This window comes from Paraphaeosphaeria sporulosa (assembly GCF_001642045.1).
Source record: "Paraphaeosphaeria sporulosa strain AP3s5-JAC2a unplaced genomic scaffold CC84scaffold_12, whole genome shotgun sequence".
In the NCBI taxonomy this organism is placed as follows: Eukaryota; Fungi; Ascomycota; class Dothideomycetes; order Pleosporales; family Didymosphaeriaceae; genus Paraphaeosphaeria; species Paraphaeosphaeria sporulosa.
Window position 1 is genome coordinate 520,903 of NW_017253371.1, and position 23,222 is coordinate 544,124.

General features: G+C 54.7%; 7 protein-coding genes across 7 annotated transcripts; 4 read left to right on the forward strand and 3 right to left on the reverse strand.

Moving 5' to 3' along the window:
* Positions 1-705: 705 nt before the first annotated feature.
* CC84DRAFT_1168573 (rRNA-processing protein-like protein FCF1) lies at positions 706-1,776 on the reverse strand. Its single transcript, XM_018179434.1, has 5 exons — positions 1,670-1,776; positions 1,605-1,623; positions 1,400-1,505; positions 1,047-1,350; positions 706-987 (listed from the first exon to the last, which is right to left on the reverse strand). Exons 1-5 carry the CDS (start codon positions 1,719-1,721, stop codon positions 878-880), a joined length of 591 nt encoding a protein of 196 aa, XP_018030841.1. The 5' UTR covers positions 1,722-1,776; the 3' UTR covers positions 706-877.
* A 122-nt stretch (positions 1,777-1,898) lies between these two features.
* CC84DRAFT_1155324 (uncharacterized protein) lies at positions 1,899-3,616 on the forward strand (the record flags this gene model as incomplete). Its single annotated transcript, XM_018176929.1, has 2 exons — positions 1,899-2,583; positions 2,686-3,616. The coding sequence occupies exons 1-2, from the start codon at positions 2,387-2,389 to the stop codon at positions 3,614-3,616; spliced, it is 1,128 nt and encodes a 375-aa protein (XP_018030842.1). The 5' UTR covers positions 1,899-2,386.
* Positions 3,617-5,015: 1,399 nt separating this feature from the next.
* CC84DRAFT_305401 (PLP-dependent transferase) lies at positions 5,016-8,053 on the forward strand. The gene is made up of 3 exons (XM_018185805.1): positions 5,016-5,393; positions 5,441-6,144; positions 6,202-8,053. Exons 1-3 carry the CDS (start codon positions 5,321-5,323, stop codon positions 7,915-7,917), a joined length of 2,493 nt encoding a protein of 830 aa, XP_018030843.1. The 5' UTR covers positions 5,016-5,320; the 3' UTR covers positions 7,918-8,053.
* An 871-nt stretch (positions 8,054-8,924) lies between these two features.
* Positions 8,925-10,157, forward strand: CC84DRAFT_305403 (uncharacterized protein). Its single transcript, XM_018185806.1, has one exon. It carries the CDS (start codon positions 9,266-9,268, stop codon positions 10,067-10,069), a length of 804 nt encoding a protein of 267 aa, XP_018030844.1. The 5' UTR covers positions 8,925-9,265; the 3' UTR covers positions 10,070-10,157.
* A 1,783-nt stretch (positions 10,158-11,940) lies between these two features.
* CC84DRAFT_1209435 (uncharacterized protein) lies at positions 11,941-12,828 on the reverse strand (the record flags this gene model as incomplete). The annotated part of the gene is made up of 2 exons (XM_018182220.1): positions 11,941-12,534; positions 12,601-12,828. 2 exons carry the CDS (start codon positions 12,826-12,828, stop codon positions 12,196-12,198), a joined length of 567 nt encoding a protein of 188 aa, XP_018030845.1. The 3' UTR covers positions 11,941-12,195.
* A 1,791-nt stretch (positions 12,829-14,619) lies between these two features.
* On the reverse strand, positions 14,620-16,598 carry CC84DRAFT_305477 (uncharacterized protein). The gene is made up of 2 exons (XM_018185808.1): positions 14,683-16,598; positions 14,620-14,635 (listed from the first exon to the last, which is right to left on the reverse strand). Exon 1 carries the CDS (start codon positions 16,370-16,372, stop codon positions 14,801-14,803), a length of 1,572 nt encoding a protein of 523 aa, XP_018030846.1. The 5' UTR covers positions 16,373-16,598; the 3' UTR covers positions 14,620-14,635; positions 14,683-14,800.
* Positions 16,599-16,879: 281 nt separating this feature from the next.
* Positions 16,880-23,222, forward strand: CC84DRAFT_305415 (major component of the proteasome). Its single transcript, XM_018185807.1, has 8 exons — positions 16,880-17,178; positions 17,234-17,339; positions 17,414-17,457; positions 17,508-18,197; positions 18,262-19,019; positions 19,080-22,599; positions 22,669-22,801; positions 22,902-23,222. The coding sequence occupies exons 1-8, from the start codon at positions 17,117-17,119 to the stop codon at positions 22,953-22,955; spliced, it is 5,367 nt and encodes a 1,788-aa protein (XP_018030847.1). The 5' UTR covers positions 16,880-17,116; the 3' UTR covers positions 22,956-23,222.

Genomic DNA, 23,222 nt, shown 5'->3' on the forward strand with positions numbered 1-23,222 from the left:
GCGAGCGATCTTTTGCTGCACTATCGAAGCGATGCACACCGACAAATGGGAGAGACGTCTTGTTATACTCATTGTGGCTCATCGCGACAGAGAATCGAGTGCATCACTACAAACATTCCGCGATCATACATGCCACCGTAATGTTAGCGGGATACGATTACTCGGCCAAGCTGCCAGCTGAGCTCGATCTACCATGTCGCTCTGTGAGGCTCAAGCCAGGGCTACACGAGCTGACACTGCTAGCACCAGATAGTATACCGCTCGTGAATATATCTGTGTCTACGAAATCCCTCTTCGAGAGATAGCTTCTCAGTTCCGGTGAAGCTTGATGATGTGCGCAATGTGCGGCTCTCACACGAAAGAAACAAGGCCCGACGTCCAGTTGCGGTTACTTCAGGCTCTTCATCTTGAGCGGTAGAACAAAGAGTCTCATGTCGACTGGGGGCTTTTTGGTGTGTTGCATGGTTAGCTCCATGATTTCACCGGATCACAGCACGCCACTTGCGATTCAATCAAAACACTAAAGGGTAGCATCTCAGTCTGGTACCCAACACCATCCAAAAACGGCAATTTGGCAGCAGCAATCGCCAGGAGCTGTCATAGGCACCGCTAGGCAGCAAGGCAAAGTTCAAGGGCCAGTGCCATTAGATGTGTTGACCGGAAGGAGATGAACAAGGCTTCATGTTAGAAAGCTAACATTGCATTCGACCATATGAACCATACGCAGTCCCAATACGTGGAGAATGCTTCTATAATGCAGATTTGTTTTCCTTGGGCGAGGTCCGCCAACCGTGATAACGCCATCGCTATGCATACGAAGCCGAGCCAAAGTCCCGCCTCTGTGCGCCTATCCTGTGTTGTCTTCCATCCAACGTGTCTACTTGCTATCAGGGTTATCGGGCAGCCTCTCGATAACGTATTTGCCCTTTGCAACGCTGACGATCGGGACACCGGGGATCTTGCGGATTCTTCGTTTTAGATCGCGATCTGCAATTGCTGGTCAGTATGATGTCCGAAAAGCACTTTTGTAGCAAGACAGCATGTACCATTTGTGCCAACCAGATATATCCTGTGCTTCGTGACCATATCAACGATGCAGTCGTCTGCATAAGTTCCCTTGTGGTCGCATTTTATCCGCTCCCATCTTTCGTCTCGCGCAATGCGCAGTGCGATCCGGTACTTGGGTCCCAGTTTCTCCAACTCCGCCATGACGCACGACGAGATGATGGGCGTAGCTTTTGCGTAGAGTAAATCCATGAGAGACTTCTGAAGCTCTAGCTTCCCGCGCACGGTGTGGGAGAGGAAGTTGGTGTCAATGAGCACCCGGTATGGCGGGCCAAGCGCCTCATTCTGCGAACTGTCAGATCGGGGGAATCTTGGGCGTGCGGTATGCACTCACGGCCATGAAGAACATGGAGGAAGGAGCCTGGGGGATCTCTCGCTTGGCCTTTTCGGTGTCGGCTTTCTTCTTGGCTTCTAGCTCGCCCGACATCTGGTTCTTCTTCCTGCAGTATCGTCAGCCGGAGGAACAAAAGCGCAGCAACTGCGGCATCGGCCGACGAGGGGGCATCTGAGCAGGGCAGATCCGGGGCGCGGGCGCATACAGTCGGGCATCTCGTTGGCCTGCGCGTGTTAGCAACGGTCAGAGGCTGGTGTGCGAAGCACGCACCAATCACGCGCTTCATCTGCGCAAACTTGCGCGTCTTCTTTGCGACACCCATGGCGGCGGGATGTGTGGATGTATCGTGGGCGCAACTGCGTCGACTATCGATAAACTTTTTGGAAGCTTCAAAGTTGTTCGCCAAGAGTTCGCAACTCATCCCTGCTATTTTGGGACGATGGCCTAGCGTCACGCGGCGCATTCCGGGCTCTGGCAACACAAGAAGCCTCATACAGGCCACGAGCACGCACAGCTGAGCCCTGCATCGTTCACGCAACGTGCCGCGCCGTCGCTCCCGCACAGTGTGCACATCCGAATCGTTACATTCGCATGCTAATACCGCAGTTCCCTCGCTGCCAATCCTCCCAGCCCGAGTCATTGCTCCACGTTCGCCAACCCCCTAGTGCCAATTTGCTGGACCCGCGCTCAGGCATCCTCTTCCCTGCGGGCTCCAGCGTCACCCACACGCCTCCCTGAACCCTCGACCACCAGTTCCCGGAAGGGTCCTCTTCTCCGCCTCTCGCTATCCCGTCATTCGTTTACCAAAGCAACCGTCGTCAATCGACAACAACAAGTTCCTTCCCGCGCCTCCGCCCCTTAGCCACGACGGCATCCTGAGACAGCACCCATCAGCCGAACCGCGCCCCTGATCGTGCGGCCCTCCGCCAGCGTCCACCGACGCCTTCTCCTTCGTTCGCCCCTCCATACCGGACACAACTCGCCGCCATGCGAATTTCCATACGCCTCGCGGGCGTGCTCGCCCTTGCCGCACCAGTAGTCCTTGCGCAGAACAACCAGGATAGCAAGACGACGAACCAGCCGAGCGCCACCCAGGCAACCGACAAGGAGACACAGACAAGTGCAGCCGCGCAGACAACAGACGCGGCGAAAACAACTAATGCGCCTTCGAAGACGGAAGACAAGTCCACGGATCAAGCCGAGTCCACGACTGCTGCACCCAAATCGACCGACACAGGGTCCTCCAACTCCGGCAACTTCGTCTCCACACTGCCCGTCACTACCAGCACATCTGCAGATGCCACGCAAACACAGGGTGGCGCAGGCAACTTTCTATCTCTTCTCCCCTCGCAGGCAGGTGTCGGCATACCCGTCGTGGGAGTGCCAGATACCGCCGGGGCAGCTTTCATGCAAAAGTCTGATCTGCCAGACGGTACCGTCTTCATATGTGTAGGCGCCATCTTGGCCTTCTTTGGGTTGGGTGTGCTCGTCTGGCGAGGCCTTGTAGCATGGTCGCTGCACCGTTCTGTCAAGCGCGCTGCGTTGGCTCAAAACCTTGCCGATCTCAAGGACCAGTCAGCTTTTCCTGGCGGCAGGAAACGGGGGATGTACAATGTTGTCGGCGCAAGCTCTACCATGTCCCTCGATCACCTCTCAGCTGCACCAACGGGAACATCGAGGCCCCCCAAGCCCTTCGCGAACAATGCCACAAGCACACCTCCCAAGTCGAACTCCCTATTCTTTTCTCCTACTGCTGGTGGCAGCACTGGCCTGCGCGACTCTGTTGCAAACCGGTCGTCACAATACTTGCCAGCAGGCTACTACGCTGCTGGTAACGCACAGGCTGCGCAAGGCTCGCCCGTGACCCATGTTGGCGGTGCCGGATCGCATCTGTCCACGCACTCTTTGGCCATGCCAGGAAATCGTTTCAGTTCTCGTTCAGGTATCTCGCCTCCGCAGTCCCCATCGCTTCCTCCATCGCGGGGTTACGACCGTGCACCACCTTCTCGCGACGGCTTGTCCATATACAACCGGAACAGTGTCGCAACCCTTGGATCACCCTCAGGAAGAGCAGGTGTATATGGCAACGACCATGGAAGCGCAAGTCAACTCTCTCTCAATGTACCGGGCGGATCGACGACCGGAGGACGTGCACCAAGCGCGTATCTGGATGACCTGTTCGAGAACCACGGCAACGGACCTAGGGAGCGGTTCTAGGGGGACCAAGGACCCTTACCTGAGCGTCCGGTGCCAACGAAGAGGGTGTGGACGATTGCGGGCGCACTGCATCGCAGTTTGTCGGGGACGCTGCTGTCGCTGGTGTGAGGTAGAGTCGAACCCAACGACCTTGTTATCTCTAGTCGGGGACCTGTTGCGTGCATTTTGTTTCCTGCTTGCTTCCAGTCGGACCTTGCATGCGGCGGTTCCTGGTGCTACTTTCTGCGACAAGGAGTATGCGGGTGGTTTTCGTGAGGGCGTACCGTGCGTTGCTGTACCACCACTACCACAACCTACCGCACTGATGAGCGCCGTGTCGAGTCGTAGGCGTGGGCGGTCCCGTCGTTCTTTCTTTCGCATTGCTGAAGAGCATGATGTGATGCTTTCGGGCTTTTCTTAGTATCTTTAACTCATGCATGGGCGTTGGAGGTGTTTGACCGAATGGTGTATTGGACGGCTCTTTGGGATGATTTGGCTTTGGGCTTCGCTTCATGATTGAGTAGAAGAAGGGTCATTTGTATATTGGCTGTGTTCGCGGGAGAGGGGAGGAAGAAGATAGTAATTGTAGTATTGTTCAAGTGAAAAGGTACGCTGAAGCCGAGTGACTGAGGGGATTGGAGGGGCTGGGTGGTGCTGTTGTTGGGGCTCCGGGCGTGCCAAGGGCGGAGAACCCGCCGACGGGGGAGCCGCAGAAGCGTGGGCTGGACTGGGGCCGGGATAGCGTTTTGCGGCTGTAGGAGTGCTGTATTTTCGAGTCGTCGATCTGATGAAAGATGGACTGAGCGGTTTTGTTACATTGCTTTAGAGCGTTGTTAGTCCCAATGTCACATAAGACCTAGGCAGTTGAGGGCTTGTTCACATGTTCATTCACGGTCTCACAGCACCTCTACAAGGCGTCATTATGCAGTTAACTTTGTCACGCTTGTTCAGGACGGAGCGGTGGAGTGGTGGATGGGCGGGATCTGATTGGTTGGGGGAGGGTGGTCGGTGGAGTTGACTTTGGACTACGGTTGTAAAGGCCGGGGAATCACGATACGTTCGTTGGGTTAGCGGGGGATCGAGAATGACTTCATGCGTAGGCTCGAAGGTCAGAGGCGAGGCGTGAGGGATACTGGGTGGGCAACCATTCGACGAAGGTACGAAACAACGTTGCGCAGTGCTCGGGATGTCATGCAGAATCTCAGAGACCTTCGCATAACTGGGTCTCCTATTGCTACATGAAAATTGGAACAATTGGAATGAGGAGTGGTGCGTATGGCATTCCCAGAAATTTATATTGGGGTGAATGTTGCTTGTACTGAACCGACGCGTCTTAGCGTAGTTCAAACATCAGTAATGTGAATGGCTGCCCCCTCACGAGGTCTGTGCTCACCCACCCTCTGGGTTCCTTCCGCGCTCAGAGATGCACACATGAGACGAGGATAGTAGTGTCTGCTGTTGTGCATACCACGAGGTGTCGCATTTATATCAGAAGTCAGCGAACCTTCACAGCTGTCGTAAGCTCGGACCCCAGCGTTATCAGTACCTCACGTTCGGTCTCGGAGGGCGCCGCGGTCTGCCGCGCTACAACCAACCCACAGATTCGCCATCCCCCACTTTCGCAAACAGCACCTCTACCTTCAAATGGGTCTTCCTGTCCTGGACTTACTTCCTTACCTCAAGGATACAGGGTAGCTTGGGCAAGAGACCTTGTGATCTGCCATCATGGAAGACGAGCGCATCGCCTACAACGCAGCCATCGAGGCACTGCGCCTCCGCGAATACCCCATGCTTCAAGGTAAGCAGGTTGGACGTGGCAGTGGCTTCTTTACTGACAGCCTCCAGATACCACATATCTGGATCATGCGGGTACTACGCTATACGCCAAATCCCTCATCGAGCGTTTCTCCGCTGACATGATTGGCAATCTTTACGGCAATCCGCACTCGGCCTCGAACTCGTCGCAGTTGACCACGCGCCGCATAGAAGATGTCAGACTGCGTTTATTGGCCTTGTTCAAGGCAGATCCGGACGACTTTGATGTCGTCTTTGTCGCCAATGCCACTGCGGGTATCAAGTTAGTGACGGAGGTGTTTCGGGACCAAGAGGAGGGCTATTGGTACGGCTACCACAGAGACGCACATACGAGCTTAATTGGAGCACGGGAAACCGCCACACAACATCGCTGTTTTACAACAGATGCCGAGGTCAACGCTTGGGTCGAAGAGGATGGCACGGCGAGCCCAAGGCTCGGTCTCTTTGCCTATCCGGCACAGTCCAACATGAATGGGCGCAGATTGCCCCTGGATTGGACGCGCCACATACGCACCAGGAAACAAGGCTCAGTTTATACACTGTTGGATGCGGCCGCCTTGGTGTCAACCTCGCCGCTTGATCTAAGCGATGCTAACAGCGCCCCTGATTTCACCGTCATGAGCTTATACAAGATATTTGGATTTCCCGATCTGGGTGCACTGATAATTCGTAAGGCTGCAGGATCGGTTTTTGATAGGCGCCGGTACTTTGGTGGAGGTACAGTCGAGATGGTGGTGAGTAATCCCAAACAAACAATGCATGTGATGCTGTTTGCTGACCAAATGGCAAAGGTCTGCTTGAAAGAACAGTGGCACGCGAAGAAGGAAACCTTGCACGAGAGATTGGAGGACGGAACTCTACCGATTCACAGCATCATGGCCCTTGATACTGCAATGAGTGTGCACAAAGAACTATACAACTCGCTTGATGAAGTTTCCAACCATACCGCTTTCCTCGCTTCGAAATTGTACGATGGCTTGACTTCGCTTAGGCACGGGAATGGCACCAGCGTTTGCCACGTCTACAAAGACGCCTCGTCTACCTATGGTGATCCGAGCACACAAGGACCAATTGTTGCGTTCAATCTCCGCAATCACTGCAGTGGCTGGGTGAGCAACGCAGAGGTGGAAAAGCTTGCAGCCGTTAGAAACCTCCAACTGCGGACAGGCGGCCTTTGCAATCCGGGCGGTGTTGCATCCTCGCTGGATTTGGCGCCGTGGGAAATGAAAGAAAACTTCTCGGCTGGACAGCGATGTGGTAACGACAACGATATCATTCGTGCCAAACCGACTGGCATGATCCGAGTTAGCCTTGGGGCTATGAGCACACTCAAGGATGTCACCCTATTCGTTGACTTCCTGTCCGAATTCTTCGTTGAAGATACCCCGCCTCTACTAGTACCGCCAGTCGTCTCATTGGACATGAAGCCACCAACACATAGTCGGCTGCACGTGGAGAGCCTTTCTGTTTATCCCATAAAGAGTTGTGGGGCGTTCGGCGTGCCGCCGGGCGTAGCATGGGGAGTGCGGCGCGAAGGTCTAGCTTGGGACCGCGAATGGTGTCTTGTTCACCAGGGAACCGGCGCAGCGTTAAGCCAAAAGCGCTACCCAAAGATGGCTCTTATTCGACCGAGCATTGATCTGGAAGCTGGCGTCCTACGTGTACAGCTAACAGGTCTGCTACGATATAGTACCTTTGCCAACGAGGTAACTGTGCCCCTGTCAGCGGACCCGAGCCTCTTCGCCAAAGATTCCATGTACAAGGACGGCAGTGCTCAGGTGTGTGGAGACCAAATACAAGCGAAGACATATCGATCACCTCAGATATCAGCATTCTTTTCCCAGGCTCTGGGAGTGGCTTGTCACCTCGCTCGCTTCCCAGCTGTCGGGAACGGCAGTGGCCCATTGGCTTGCGTCAGACACTCAAAACCTCATTTGCAGAAGAGCCAGAGGTCTAGCAAGATGCGCGTACCCGGCGCTTTCCCAGAAACAAGACCGTTGATGCCGGGAATGACGGTTTCGAAACCCATTCTTCTGTCAAATGAGAGCCCAATACTGACAATATCGCGATCAAGCCTTAACCGCCTTAATGAACAGATCAAGGCAGAGGGCGGCAAGGCGGCGCAGTCAGAGGTCTTCCGAGCCAACATAGTGGTTGCAGAAAATCCGCACTACCCGCCCGGGGCGGAACAGCCATATGCGGAAGACGAGTGGCGCTACCTACAGATCGGCCAGCAATACTTTGAGTTGCTGGGACCGTGCCGCAGGTGCCAGATGATTTGCGTGGACCAGCAGACTGCAGAACGCAATCAGGAGCCTTTTGTCACTCTATCTAAGACGAGGCGTTTCGATGGTCGTGTGTACTTTGGGGAACACACCAGTCACCTGGCCCGAGACAGTCCGTATCCATTGGCCCAGGAAGCAGCCATCATGGTAGGTGACACTGTGCGGACATACTTCGAAGATGAAGCTTGTTACGACGATGTGCTGCATGCACTCATATCGTGAGAGCGTTTAGGCTTGGGTCTCTGGACTGGAGACCTAACTGTGCGGAACACAGCCCCAATCGACCCAGCGGGTCGCGCTGGCCCCATCTTACATGAGAAATCCTCCGCGCGTGGCTTTCCATGGCGTGCAGGATCGCCTCGCTATTGGCCCCTGACGATCTAGGATGTGCTTTACTGGCAGAAGCAACTCATGTCGTACCCTCATTAAAAAGTACAATGCTCCATCCAGTCAAGGTATCGTGATGTAGCACTGGATGGCGGAAGGGTCATGTATTAGCGCGCGCCGACGTGTGGAGGTTTCAACGAAAGCGCTGGGCAAAGGTCGGACCTGTGAAGACGATTCAAGCAGGCGTGTTCGGCGCGGCCTACGTTCGGACAGGGGGGCCAAGCGCTGGTATGGTAAGGCGCGCGCCCACCTGGCGGGCCAGAGAAAGCTGGAGGGTCTGTCCAACGGGTGGTCCGTCGGCGACCAGGCGGCGTGGAGAAAGTGTCATGTGGAAGCGCGCGACTGCTATACAGACAGAGCCAGCGCCTGCAATCAACATAAAATGAAAGACAAGCCCACGAGGCAGTTGTTCGCACAGCAGCCCTCGCATCTATTTCCAGATAGGCTCTGCACCCTCTGAACCGTCGTTCGGTCCTTCCGTCCCTCAGCCGTCGTCTCATCCTCTTGTCTTGGTTTCACATACCCTCTCCGTCTGACAATCTGACCGGGTGGCCACGTTTGCCTCCCCCGGCCTGCAAAAGTAGGCCCCAACCACGTTCACAGCCATCCACAGACCGGTGGCCGCGTCAAACACTCAACAAGGTTGCCCGCCAATCACAGGGTGCAAGTAGCAGCTTCGTGAAGAGCAGCTGCAAGGACCGCAGGCAAATCACACACGTCGTTTCATCGCCGTGCAGCCAATTGCGGCGCCCTGGTGTTGAAGCTGTTCGCCAGCGCTCAGACCAGCAAATCCCGTCCCGGCGCTTCGAGAGGTCGATCTTATTCGCCACAGACCCAGCGCGGCGGCTGTTTTGCATCACTCGCGGAGAGGAGGCCCAAGCGGCGGGCACTGTGAATCAGCAAGGCCCCGCGTCCGACCACGAAGCGCCCGCTTTTTTTAGCAGGGCAAGTATTCCTCTAAGGCCCACCAAGCGGCCACCGCCAACAAGACCCGCATCGACCAACTAGCCGCTGTACACAATAAACACGCTCCACACCCCGGCCAAGGTCCTCTGCTTGCCCTGCTCTCCTTCACCGACCAGCCTTCCACACCTCCCGCAGAGGCAGGCCACCACAGCACGCTTTCGCTCCCTCCTACACCAACAACACAGTCACTCGTTGCGCACTGGATCTAGCTCCCACCATGGCCACCACGGACTCAAAGCCGGCCTTGTCGGCCCTCAAGACGCCTGTGTCTGCCACCTACCCCTCTGAACTGCGGTCTCCAATGGTTTTCTCTGCGACAACTCCTACTTTCGCAAGTCTCAAGAGGGAAGACGCGATCAAGACACCTATTACCCCGCCGACTGCCTACCTGGACTTTCTCAAGACACTTTCGCCTGTCCTCATGAGCCCAATGTCCACTGGCACCAGCGAGAAGTTTGTTTTCCACGGCAACAGACCAACCTCCATGGCTTCAGTGACTTCATCAGCGTCCAGTGGTTCATTCACCATTACGTCCGGCCCGGCAGACAAGGACAAATCCATCACCTCAACACCAGCGACCTCGAGAGCAAGCAGCTGTAGCAATTGTGACCACATCAAACAGGAGCCTAAGGAGTCGATCAAGGAGACTCCTATGACTGCGCCGCTACCCAAGGAGCAGCCGAAGGAGCAGACAGTCACTATTCCTCCTCCATCACCTTTCAGACGACCTTCGTCAGCGCGCACCCCCCGCCTCTACATTCCACAGTCACCCTATCACTCACCCGCAACCGTGCTTTCACCGGCCAGTGCGAACTCTGCAAAATCCACGAACTCGCCATACTCAGCAGTCTCACCGCGGACTTGGGAGGTCGAGAAGAAGACGGGCCGTACAAGACGCGTCAGCGTACGAGAAGTTGTTACGCGCACCGTGACCTACAGCAGCACACCAGTGGACACCAAGGCGCCCAGCTTCCCCCAGATCGACCCCGCACCGCGCGGCAAGAGAAGAAAACTCGAGTAAACAAAGGACGCGACGCTAGTTTCGCAACCCGCGAGCTTGGTGGTTACCCAACCGCCGCCCAGACCTCGTGTACCACTTGACGACCTCATTACTTGGGTTAACTTCGATTAGCGCTATTGATAAGCGCCTATCATATTGACCAGCTCGAGTCCTTTGCACATAATCCTGCTCGATAATGCCATTTGGCCACTCTATCCGACACGCAGTAATCCTTGGGTCCGGGAGACTCGATCGCAGCCATTCCTTTTGCGGCTTCTCTTCATTCGGCACACTCGAGCGTTGCTTTGAACCGCTTCGCGTCGTGTCACACCACTTCTACTACTTCTTTTCTATGTTTGCGCTATTGCTTAGAGACGAGATCATGTTCTCATGACTATCAGTGGTGTCTGGCGCGGAAAATTCTGGGTTATTGGACAGCTTTGGACGGAACTATTGTTCCAATGCGGATACCTCTCTGGGTGCGCCGGCGCTAACGGGGATCTATTGGTGGAGTTTGCAGGTTTCATTGGCTGGAGTTTCACTTTGATGGAAGAACGCAGTGGGAGGGTTAGGCGTGCGCTTTACGCCCGGCGGGTGATTGATGGAGGGAAGGGGAGCGCGATAGGGCTGCTGGCAAGGCACCCGGCGCCTACGTCGAGACGATGAGACGGGCCACACCACATTCACACGTGTGAAATGAAGTCGATATCATATCCGAATAATCGAGACATTCTTACGCTTGATGTGTATCGTATTTCCGACGAGATGACTCGCCTTACAGGCATAAAGTTCGTCTTTCTAGAAGTATACCTCATCCCCGATGGATAAGACCCGACGATCTGACCCGTTATTCATGCATCGCAGCGCAGCGCAGCGCAGCGCAATCGCCTCGGACGCACCGAAGCCCTTGCCCAGCTCTTACCACACCACCGCAAAAGCAATACGTAAGGAAGCCTCCACCACGCGCGTGCGGATCAGCCGTTCTCCCATCGTTCCCTGGGACACCCATTCTCGCATCAGGACCTTCCCGCCGTCATATCCGCCCTCTGCCCAATCACGCCCTCTCACGCCCTCACCTCGCAAAATGCCACCGCGAGCCGCCTGCCCAATGGCACGCGCAATAAGGGGGATGCGCTCGAGCGTGAAGACAGGGTAGCGCAGGCGAGCTTCACCGGTGAGGGGTTCCCATTTCCAACAGTGCGTAACCTTCCCGCCGGGGGCTAGCGAATCAGAGGGGCGGAGAGCGCTGGGGCAGGGGTCGTGGCTGATTGAGGGGCGGGCCCGGGCCTATGGTTAAGCGCCCGGTATAGCTCGAATATTGGGATCGCTGGCACCAAGTTGTGGGTTTTGCCTCTCGCTGTCTTTTTGGAGCGTGGTGGCTGCGGGCGTTGCTGTGCGCGAGGAGGCCAAAGGTCCGTCTACGCATGCACGTCGCGATACGAACGGCATATTCTGTAGTGGATGGAAAAACATCAAAGTCGCCACGGGAAGATGGCGAGGACGACAGCCGTAGGGCCCGTCCCATCCAGCCTAGCGCTTCCAACGACATGCATACGGTACCCCATCACGTGCATACGCTCAAAATCCTCCTGTCCAATCAGCACCCCTAGCGCTGCTCAAGCGCCCGTCACACACATGATTCCCATATCTACGCGGGCAAGTACCGTGTACACGTCGCCAGCCTAGTCCCCAAATGTATAGCGACGCTATAGGAAGATAGGTAGTTATCACGTTGGTGTTATCGCTCGGGGGTATAATGGGCGAGGTATAGGTGAGACAGCAGGGAGGGAGAGGATGGCGCGTGGCGCGTAGGTGCGGTGGATGTATTGGAACGCGCTGGATGGGGGGCGTGATCCGGGTGCTTTGCCTCTGCTCTGCTACATACAGTGTGAAGCAAGTCTCGTGCCAGCGCGGACGTGGCTCCGGCGGTGGTTTGGCAATATATTGAGGGTTGCACGTGGGGCGTGATGGCGATGAGGCGAGGGATCGAGAGTGTGTGATTGCGCAACGAGGTGCTAGCCGATTCGAGAAAGGTACGTGATTCGGAGGGATTGGAGCGCGTTTGTTTGAGGGCGCTTGGCGGCTGCTTTAGACGTAGGGGAGTGATGGGAGGAGGCAGGTGCAGGAGGAGAAACGGCGGACTGGAACTAAGGAGGGCGGTATGCAGTATAGGAGCGGTGGTCACGAAGTGAGAGTGCTGTGCTGAGGGCGCGGGCGGCACGGATGTTGGAGCTGGCGACATCGAATGTCTGATGGTTCTTTGTTCTGGTTGACACGAGTATGGGATCCTGGAGTTGGAATGCGGCGGTGGGTCGTGGGTACGGCCAATGGACACGAAGAGGTGGGAACCAGATTAACGCAGGGAAACCATGCCTTCGCTGGAAACGTGACAGCTGCTTCTTGCTGCTTGCACGGCGGTGATACGGCGCCTCTCTTCTTCGGGCCGACGTTGTTAAATCGCGATTCGCAGTCGCGGCACTTGTAGACTAAAATCAGGACAATCTGGGGTATGCTTGACGATTCTGTCATTGATATAATCTGGGTCGCCTAACCTCTGACGAGACGGGAGTTGTGGAACGATGTGGCAGAATCTGTAGCTCAGCGCTTTGCGGCTCGTCATCTGTGATCTTGTCTACGATGTCGTCCGATGTGAACCAACTAATCGAAGTATTGATGATGTCTGACTGTACTTTCAGAATTAATACATGCCTAGCGTTGCGTGTGAGTGGCGTTCCCCACTCGTGCAGCGTCGCACTCCGACGACCACCACTTTTGGGCATCAGATCCACTTGGTCATTGCAAGGATGTGTTCATCAGCCTTGCTCTCTACCGATTATATGATCGTCGAAGATATTCGCTAACCGTGAATTTGGGCACCATGGCAAGATTCCACTTCTCAGGCTCTACCCAGAACACGTAAGGTTAATCTAACACAAGGTGATCAATCGGAACATACCGTGAACGGAATATACCGTGAGGCATATCTCGAGTTTCGATAACTCAATCCTGCATTTCGAGAGCGCTCGCTAGGGCAGTTTCATAACGGTCGACCTACTTCGCCTTGTGATTCACACAGCCGCTACAAAGTCATCTACTCCCACAATCATAGCATCGTGGACGCGCGGGCCTCTTCATGAGACCAGAAGAAGTCTAGCAAGTATGCAATAAGTCATTGTGGGGCTGAAAGGGTGACTCGACACCAGAACTATCCGTCCATACTTATAGGCCGCATACAGTTGATGCCTTCCTCGAACCTACAAACAGCAACAACACATGATATACTCAGTCCCGCCCAGGAACTCCACAACACTTGATCAAGTAACTGTGCACATGTATCGGGATCAGTCTCGTCCACCTTTCCGCCTCACCTCGTAACTTAGCATTCCTTTGTCTACCCACCATGCAATACACCCCTCCCCTCCTTAGCCATCAAGCCCCTCACCTTCGTTCCCGGCTCCCACAGCATTGCGAAAAACTTCTAGAACTCCACTGTCGTCCCATACGCTGCAGCGCAAGGCCCATCTCTTTGTTCAATGCCTCGTACCTGCAGACCAATAGCCCGCGCCCCTGCACCGCGTTACTATTGTTCTCGCCGCGCACCCCACCACCACTACACGTCCGTTGTCCGCCAGCCCTATCATACCATTCGTGAAGGCCAGACCATCCCTCCTAGAACAACGCCATGGATTGGTGACGTTATTGGAACATCAGTCGCGAATTCTATGTACGTCCTGGCTTTCACGTCTCACTCAAATCCACTTCACATCACGGGCCCCTTCTAGCCAGTCTCTCTACGTATGTCAAATGGCCTATACACTTCCGCCAACCCCTTACCTAGATGACTACAAGCTCCGCACAGGCGGCCTGCACAAGACGTGTCTCCTAGCCCCGCACGCAGCCGCGCGGTACGAGATTTACTCCCCGAAAAGCACGGCGAAGCCTCTAGCTGCAGACAAGACCTCTGCAATTGTTTCCAAGAAGAGAAAGGATAGGTGCGCAGGCGAAGGGTGGTGTGTAGTTTGTTAGGCGAACAAGAAAATGAAAATGAAAAGGGAGGAGAGGGAAAGAAAGGAGCAGTGTGGCTGCTTGAATGATAGGGAAGTGATATTGACAGTACAGATGATGGAATGCAGAGGAGTTTGGTTGTAGTGTAAGGTAGTGGTGTCGGCAGTCATCACCGGTCAGTCTGGAGGCGGGTAGAAAGAAAGCACCCACGCGGACAAGAAGGCAGTGGACGCGGAAGAAGCAGGGAAAATGACATGAGTGCCAGTGGAGGCAAGCGGCGAGCGCATGGACACAGCGTATAGCTTGGATGCCTTTACAGTGTAGCGTATCGAGTCGCACAACACCAGAAAAAGCAGCCCAAGGGAGATGATGGAGAATAGGTAGATTGGCCAAAAAGGAAAAGACACAGGCAGGTTGGAATGGTAAATTCATGGAAAACTCCAATTGCTCGCAGGTATTGTCGTACTATCTACAGCTGGTGCCGGTGAATGGTCTCCAGACCATTAGGCCAAAAGACCGAAAATGCAATGGGGTATGTTGAAGATGTCTACCATCATGTCGTGATGATGGCAGGCGTGAGATCTAAGCCGTCTAAGCTTCTGTGCCCTCGATGCGTGCGCCGTCATTACTTCCTTGTTCAAATAGCACCCTATTCCTGTCGTGACATACGTTCCTCCCAAAGAACGACCAATGCGAGGCCGCATTCAGGGATAACGCCACGTACTGAAAGATGTTTCGAACCCGTGCTCACTCCGAGTCGGTGAACTCCACCATCACGCTCGCACCCTTCAGGCCGGCCTCCTGGATGCTGGAGTCGAGAACTTCCAAGAGGTTCTTACCCATGAAGGACAGGTCGAAGTCTGCTCCCTCTTTGCCTTCCCAGGGGTGTCCGGATTTGATCCATTCGTAGATGCGACGAACAGGATCTGACAAGTTGAAACGTCGAACAATGGGCCGACCGGGGCCGCCACGGAACTGGATGCGCGTAGAGACCGTTGCATCGGTTGATGTGGGCTCCGTGTGTGGGTTATCCGAGGAGATTCGCGCAAACGGTGAGTCACCATTCGTGGTCACTTCTGCTGCTTCTGCTGCTTCTGCAGGTTCCTCGGCCTTTGCCTTACCTTTGTTTGCGGCGTCGCCCTTGGTGAGCGCGTCGGGGTCTTCGTCCTTCGGGCCTTGGTCTTGGTTGCCTAGACTGTTCTGGAGGGCCATCTCGAGCATCTCCTCCTCGGTCATCCGACCTACGTCTTTCTTAGAATTTTCGGGCTTGCGCGTTGCGACTGGGTTCTTCACGTTCAAGTTGAGGCTGTAGCGATCGAGAAACTCGTGAAGTTGGGCGTGGAAGTCGACAGCTTCAGGGATAGGAGGGCCTGACCACACCTTGACTTGCTCGCCAGTTCGTGGGTCGACGATGGCGATGTGGGGGTATGCGTCCGCGCTCTCACGGTTCTGAAAGTAGTAATTCATGTACTCTTGGCCCCGGGGATCATCCTTTGCGTATTGTATGAAGATGAAGTTCTCTCGAACGGTGTCTTTGATGTCGTCGTTCTTCCAAATATCCCGGTTGAGGCGCTGGCAGTCGAAGATGGCGGGGTCCTGGACGTTGACAATGATCCACTTCGATTCTTCTTTGCCCAAGTCGCGTGCCCTCTCCCAGGGCTGCTGAAACATGATCTCAAAGGGAGGCCTGAAGAGCTCTGCAAGCATGTTCATCTTGGAAGACTGCTCCGAAGCGCCTCCGGTCGCAGTTGCTAGCTCACGTCGCCGAGCGCTCGAATCACTGCTGTTCTCCCACACCGAGGCCTGAGTGTTGCGTTGATTGAATATGCCTGCGCGGGCCGTGGGATTCCTGGCGCGACGAGCAAGCTGTTCCTGAACCAGTTGGTTCACATCGTCCTCGCTCCCGGGTCCCCAATTGGCATCGGGACCAACCAGCGTCTCGGTCCTCCGCTCCATGGGAGCACGGACTTCATCCTGGGCAGCAGCACCGCCACCAGCGCCATACATTTCCTCTTGCAGGCGACGGGCCATTGCCTCATCGTCTTCGGTATTCGGCTGTGCTCGCGGCGGGGCATCTGCCTCGAAAGCAGCGGGATCGAAGTCGGACATGTCGTCGTCCGAGTCAATCGGAATCGGGTTGTTCGCATTCGAAGCGGCTGGCTGAGCAGCTGGCGCTCCGCCAAAGTCGAGATTGGGGCTGTCGAAGTACAGCTGTATGGCCTGCTCGAGGTTGCCCTCGGTCAAGCTCAGGTATTGCGCAGCCTTTGCGGGCTCACACGAGGTGATGGCCACAAAGTTGGAAATATTCTCGTCGTCCATGGCGTCGGTGGGACGGTCCGTGTCGTTGAGAAGGTGAAGTCAAAAGGGAGAAGTGGTTGGGAGAACCCAAGTGGCGGGCGATGAAGGTTTGACGGCGACGGCGGGGTAGTTCAACTGCCCATGAACACGTTAACGAGAGGCTGGCTGAACGCTCGGGGTGTGCTGGCGAGAAGATGCCGTGAGCTGTAGACTGACAGGCTCTATCGCGCTGCCAGTTTGCCGGCCTTGAGTGCGCAGTGTGGTGGGTCGCGACTACCGCCGGAGTTTACGAATCGATCCCGGCAGGCGCGTTGGTGGAGGTGAGGGCGGGCGGAAGGCGCACTGGTCGTCTGGAGGTGAGGGTTAGTAAAACACGGCGAGATGCGCGGGCAGGCAACCGAGTGGTATGGAGCAGGCGACTGTCTTGCGACGCGGCGACATTGTTTGGTCCAGGCACTGAAGCTGTGCGTCACTCATTCGTGGTCTGTGCACGTGTAATTCCGACGCCGGATTGCGCTCTCGCCGCAAATGGACCCCTGCGCACCCGCCAGTGAATGGGGCATGCGATGTGGCAACCTGTAGAAGGCAGAAGACGTCTGACGCGAGCTCCGTTTCTCAGCAGCAGCTTCCGCGTCTGAAATCGTCCGGCAAAGAGGCAAAAGCACCCCGCCACGCAATCGCCGCTGCCTGTGGCGTACATTTCCTTCGCCTCGTGAGCCGCACCTCTGCTCGGGAATCAACACCACACAATCCTCAGCGCTCAACATGGCGTCTACGCAGTCGCCTGAAGCGCGGGAGCTGGCGTTGGTGGGCAAGGTCGAGATGCGGTGAGGAAACGTGACCCGAAGCAAGTCATGACCACATACTGACCCTCCATCTCAGAATAGCTCTGGCCGACTCGGAACAGAAGCTACAGGACCTGCTGAAGCTCTACCTGACTCCACTTCTTCTTAAGCTCGGCTCTGAGAGCGTTGCTGTGAGGAACAAGGTAAGTAACATTTTGCATAGTTTCTTCCAGCCACCGTAACCGACCTGGAACACCGCTGACTGCGGTCCCGTCAGGTTATATCTATTTGCCAACACATCAACACTCGCATAAAACCGCAGTATGTCGAGCTGTCCTTTGTTTGCCTTCATCTGCCTGACAACTTCCTAGAGAAATCAAGCTCCCAGTAGCTGCCCTGCTCAAACAGTTCAAAGAGAATGGCGACGTGGCCCTCATCCGGCATTTTGATATTCTGTACATACAACAGGGTATATCACGCCTTCCTGTTTCCGAAAGGCTCGAACTCCTTCCCATTCTGATCCAGGGGATTTCGAGCGACTACAAGAAGTCCAACCAGCACACCTCTCAGCTGTTCCATCTGATCCTGCGACTGCTCACACACTTCAAACTCCCCTTACGAGGGAGCAAAGAGGATGACGAGCTCCGCTCTGCATTGGGCGTCCAGTCAGAGGATGCAAAATTCCTCTCACACTGGTTTGGCAAGCTCCTGCTCCTCACCGTTACTCGCACCGCCAATCCGGATGTAGCAGCTTCAATGCGATGTCCTGGTCTCGCTGTTGAAGAGTACAAATTCCTCACCTTACAGGGCAAACCTGATGCCTGGGATCCTAGTTCGGATGCCGGTCTGAATTTGATAGAGTCCAAAGCTCTTGTGACCCGTTTGTTGGCAAGTGGCATGTTCACTGAAGATGAGAAGTTTCTACCTGCGCTTTTCGCCTCCGCAGATACTAATTCGCGGATCTCTGAAGTTGGCGAGGATGTTTTGAAACGCGTAATTCCCTCAACCGATCTGGAGGATGCTGAAGTCATAAAGACGTTGCTTGGGTTATACTTTGGCTCGTAAGTCGCATTGCTACCTGCAAATCAAGCAGGGGTTTTCAGGGAGACGTCTAACAGCCATTAGATCAGCTCCCGAAGGCGCACCAGCAGTAAAAGTTCCCCTACGCATCAGGATACTCGGAATCCTGTCCAAATCAGTAACGTGTACGAAATTTCCGAAAGATATCGCCCGTATTGTGGAGGAGGGGTTGCTTTCCCCTGAATTAAGCGCTACGAATAAGACCACGGCGGGCAGAGAAGCATCCAAATATCGGTCGGCAATCTTTGCTCTAGTCAATTTTGTTGCCCGCAGAGGTGCAGCCGATCACCTCGCTACTGTTGCCGAAGGCCTCGTGGGTAATTTAAGAGCCTTTCTTCAGGACCAGGGTTGGCCGACACCAGATAGGGACCAGGACATGGAACTTCGCGGATACGGTTATGAAACTATTGGCTTGTTGGCGAAAGCGTCCCCGAAGTCCATATTGCTCGAGCCCAACTTGGATCTACTCGAATGGCTTTTTCGCTCCTTGAGGGAAGATGCTTCTGGGAAAGAAGTGGCTGTGAGCATTGATGAAGCCCTCTCGTCCGTACTTGGCGCATTCTCAAGATCCCTCAGCGACTCTATACGAACGAAGTTCAGGCAAATTCTGCTCAAGTATTCCGCCAGCGTCGACTCTAGCTCCGAGAAGGACGGCAAGATTCTCAGGAGCACTCGATATACTGCTACGAGGTTTGCGAATCGCTGCCTGTCGTACGATGATGTACTAGCAAGATGGATTGATATCCTTGCTGTAAGCGGAGGCAGCAGCGAAAGGCACGAGGTTGTAGAAGAGGGACGAAAAGGTGTGCTCGTGTGATTCTGATAAGCTGGAAATTTTGCTGACTGCAGGTCGAAAAACCTAGGCCTCGATCCATTTTGGTTCAATATGTCAAACTCGTTACCAGGCATAGATGCGGATGGCGACAAGCTCCCCTTCCCAGACTTCGATGAGCTTGTTCAGTTCATTTTCGCTCGACAAGGCGACGACGACGATGAGATGGATGTAGACAGCAACGGAGACGCAGTCTCGCAGGCACAGCTTTTCCAGCAACAGTTCTCACATACGCTTCCCATCGTCATCAAATTTTGCTCTGAAGTTGCAATGCACGCCGCGCTCGCAGACAAAGGCATACATGAGAAGCTTGCAGAGGACTGGGGTCGTAAGCTCGAGACTCTAATGTCGTCTGATCTCCGCGCACGTCAGGCATTTCGCGCCTTTGCTGCTGTGGATGCGCATGCAACATCACTTGCCATACTATTAAGAGCAAGTTTTGACCGACTGACACAAGATGAACTCAGCGATGTTGGTGACATTGGAAGTAGCTTTGTACGCTTCCTCGCCTTATGCCCCGACAAGATCTGGAAGCGTGCATCGTTATTACGAGACTTTCGCGCACTAGAGCCTTCAGTGCTATCGAACAATGGAAATCGTCGAGTGGCAGCCACTCATGCTTACGGCTTGTTGGCGTCGCATGAAGACGTTGAAGTTGAAGACGCACAAAAGTCCCTTTCCTTACTCCACCGAAAGATAGAGACATGGAAGGATGCTGTTGGTGGCGAAATCAACCAAATCAACGGTGCTATCGCGGCTTTAGGCTTTTATCTCAGTCGTGCGCATTGGAGAGGTCGGTCGTCTTCCATAGATGAAGATTCCCTGAAGAAGACACTAGACGTCGTGTTCAAGATTCTAGCAGAGTCTAAAGATGCCACGCTGAAAGCTTCCGTCTTCACCTGCATAGACCAGCTCAGTCTGTTCCAGGTCATTAGCCCTTCTGTCATCGCTTCTTACGCAAATTTCCAGGATGTCGCTCAGCAAATTTACGATTCTGCTAAGGCCGGTACAACAAGTGCCATCCTTGCGCTCGGCCATTTATCTACTACAACCGACGAGACGAGCAACGACGACGACAAAAGCGATTACAGTTTCATCGCCGACAAATTGTACGAGCTACATGAGGTAAGACAATCTGAAGTGCAGTTCTCCGTTGGCGAAGCGTTGAGTTGCTTTGCTTCCGGATGGGGATCGAAAGCGCTGGTAGCGGAGCTGGATATCGAACACGCGACCCAACAACACGAGCCTTGGGATGCGACTCCTATAACCCCATCGGGACCAAATCGCGAGAGAACGCTGACTACCGTCCTCGAGAAAACACTGAAGGGCTGCAAACAGACCAAGCCATCTCTTAAGAAAGCTTCCGTAATCTGGCTTCTATGCCTGCTCCAGTACTGCGGCCACAAGTCAGAAATCCAACAATACCTCCCACAGTGCCAGCTTGCTTTCAAGTACTGCCTTTCGGACCGTGACGAGGTGGTACAAGAGGCAGCATCGCGAGGTCTTGGCCTAGTATATGAGAAGGGCGACCGCCAGCTGAAGGACGATCTGGTACGCGACCTAGTAGGATCATTTTCGGACAACAAAGCGAAGATGTCCGGTACCGTCTCGGAAGACACACAGCTCTTTGAGCCTGGTGCTCTTCCTACTGGCGACGGCTCGATCACAACGTACAAGGACATTCTCAGTCTTGCATCGGAAGTCGGGGACTCTAGTCTCGTTTATCGATTCATGTCACTGGCATCCAACAATTCTATTTGGTCGAGCCGCGCAGCTTTTGGTCGTTTCGGCTTGAGCAACATATTCTCGGATTCTAGCGTCGACGGGTACCTTGCTGAGAACCCGAAGCTCTACCCCAAGCTATATCGTTACAGATTTGATCCGAATCCTAACGTCCAGCGATCCATGAACGACATTTGGAATGCTCTGGTCAAGGACTCTTCTGCCACTATCGATAAGAACTTCGATGCTATAATGGACGACCTGCTTACCAGCATCTTGACCAAAGAGTGGCGTGTACGTCAAGCATCATGCGCAGCGATTTCTGATCTAGTGCAGGGAAGGAGCATTGAAAAATACGAGAAATACCTTGGCGACATCTGGGACAAATGTTTCAAGGTTCTTGATGACATAAAGGAGTCTGTCCGTGCTGCTGCTGCTTCCCTTGCTCGAGTGCTCACGGGCATACTCACACGATCGCTTGAAGCGGGCGACTCGTCGATCAAGACTGCAGACGCAATGCTTTCACGAGTACTACCCTTCTTGTTCTCAGGGTCAGGTCTCGAATCCAGTGCCGAGGAAGTGCGCTTGTTTGCGGTGCATACTCTTCTTCAGATTGTCAAGAAGAGCAACGCAAAGACGCTGAACCCACATGTCCCGGAACTCGTCGAAAGACTCCTGGGTCTGCTGAGCTCGTTGGAGCCTGAAGCTGTCAACTACATCCATCTGAACGCATCGAAGTATAATCTCACCGAGCAGAAGATTGATGACATGCGCCTCCAAAGCGTCCGTTCATCACCCCTTACAGAGTCTATCGAACGCTGCCTTGATCTCGCGGACGCAGACACAATGAAGGCCCTTGTTCCGCGCATCGAAGCCGCAATGAAAGCTGCGGTCGGTCTGCCTTCCAAAGTAGGCTGCTCCAGGATCTTAGTAACACTCAGTACACGGCACAATTTTGTCTTCCAGCCCTACGCCGATGGGTTCCTCAAGACAGTACAAAAGTATGTCCACGACCGCAACGACACCGTGTCATCGTCGTACGCCGCAGCCGCAGGTTACGTTGCCCGCCTAGCCTCCGACAAGCAACTCATCGCCACCATCGCCTTCTGCCACAAACTCTACTTCGATTCCGAAGACGAAAAGTCCCGTCTCACCGCAGGCGATATCATTCTCTCCATTTCGAAGAATGCTGCGGATCGATTCACATCGCTCTCCTCCGAGCTGCTTCCTTTCATCTTCCTCGCGAAACACGACACAAGCGAGCAAGTCAAACGACTCTTTGAAGACACCTGGTCTGACAACGTCGCTGGCTCGCGCGCCGTCCTGCTCTACCTCAGAGAAATCGTCAGCCTTTCAGACAAGTACCTTGAGAGCCCGAAGTGGGTGCTCAAGCACGCGGCCGCGAAGACCATCGCCGACGCTGTGACATCCATTACCACCGGCAGCGAAACGATCAGCAAGACCAACGCAGAGATCATCTGGCCGTCTCTCGACAAGGCGATGGGTGGCAAGACGTGGGACGGCAAGGAAACCGTGCTTGAGGCTTTCGTGCGCTTTGTCGAGCGAGGCGAGAGTCTATGGAAAGAAGACAAGAAGGTCGCAAAGCAGATTGAGAAAGTCGCGCTCCGCGAGGCCAAGAGGCAGAACAAGCCGTACCGCCCTCACGCACTCGACGCCCTGGGTAAAATCTGTCTCGCGCGCACGGATCTGGAGCTCTCGGGCGCAGTCGTCGAGATTGTACAGACCGTTCTGGAGGAGACGCTCGGTGTCGACGACGATGGCGAGAAGATGGACGTCGATGGTGGCGAGCCGTTGAAGGATGCGCAGCTGTACGTAGCGTCCCTCTCCCGCCACACCACACTCAAACACCGCAGCAAGCAAGCTAACCCTAAGTATAGGCAAGATCGCACGCTCTCAGCGTGCATCGCAGCCCTCACTCTCGCCCCTAACACCACACTTCTCTCCCCTCCAGCCCTGTCAACTCACCTCTCCACACTCCTTCCCCTCGTTGTCAAAGCAAACGCCACCCACGCGAAGGACATCCACCTCAAAACATTCACGGCGCTGCACGCGCTGTTCGAGCGGCTGCCGAAGGACACTGCTGTCAACGATGACGCGAACCAGGATCTAGAGAAGTTGTTGTTTGACGCGAGCTTCGAGGGGTTGCCCGAGGCGATGCGGATGAAGCGGGCGGAGGCTCTCGTTGCCATTGCGAAGGTCGGGGGTTGCGGGTGGGTTGTGGAGAAGGCGAAGCCGGAGGTGGATGGTGGGGAGAGGAGTCCGGTTGTGAGGGGTGTGTTGGCGAAGGTTGGAAAAGAGTAGACTCGGGAGCTTGATGGTAGAGACAGAAAGGTAGCTTGATTATTCATGTTAACCTTAATGCAGAAGAGTATGATCGGGGCTACTTCCATGTCCCGGTTTGGAGACTTTGCCACGGTTAAAATTGTGGTTT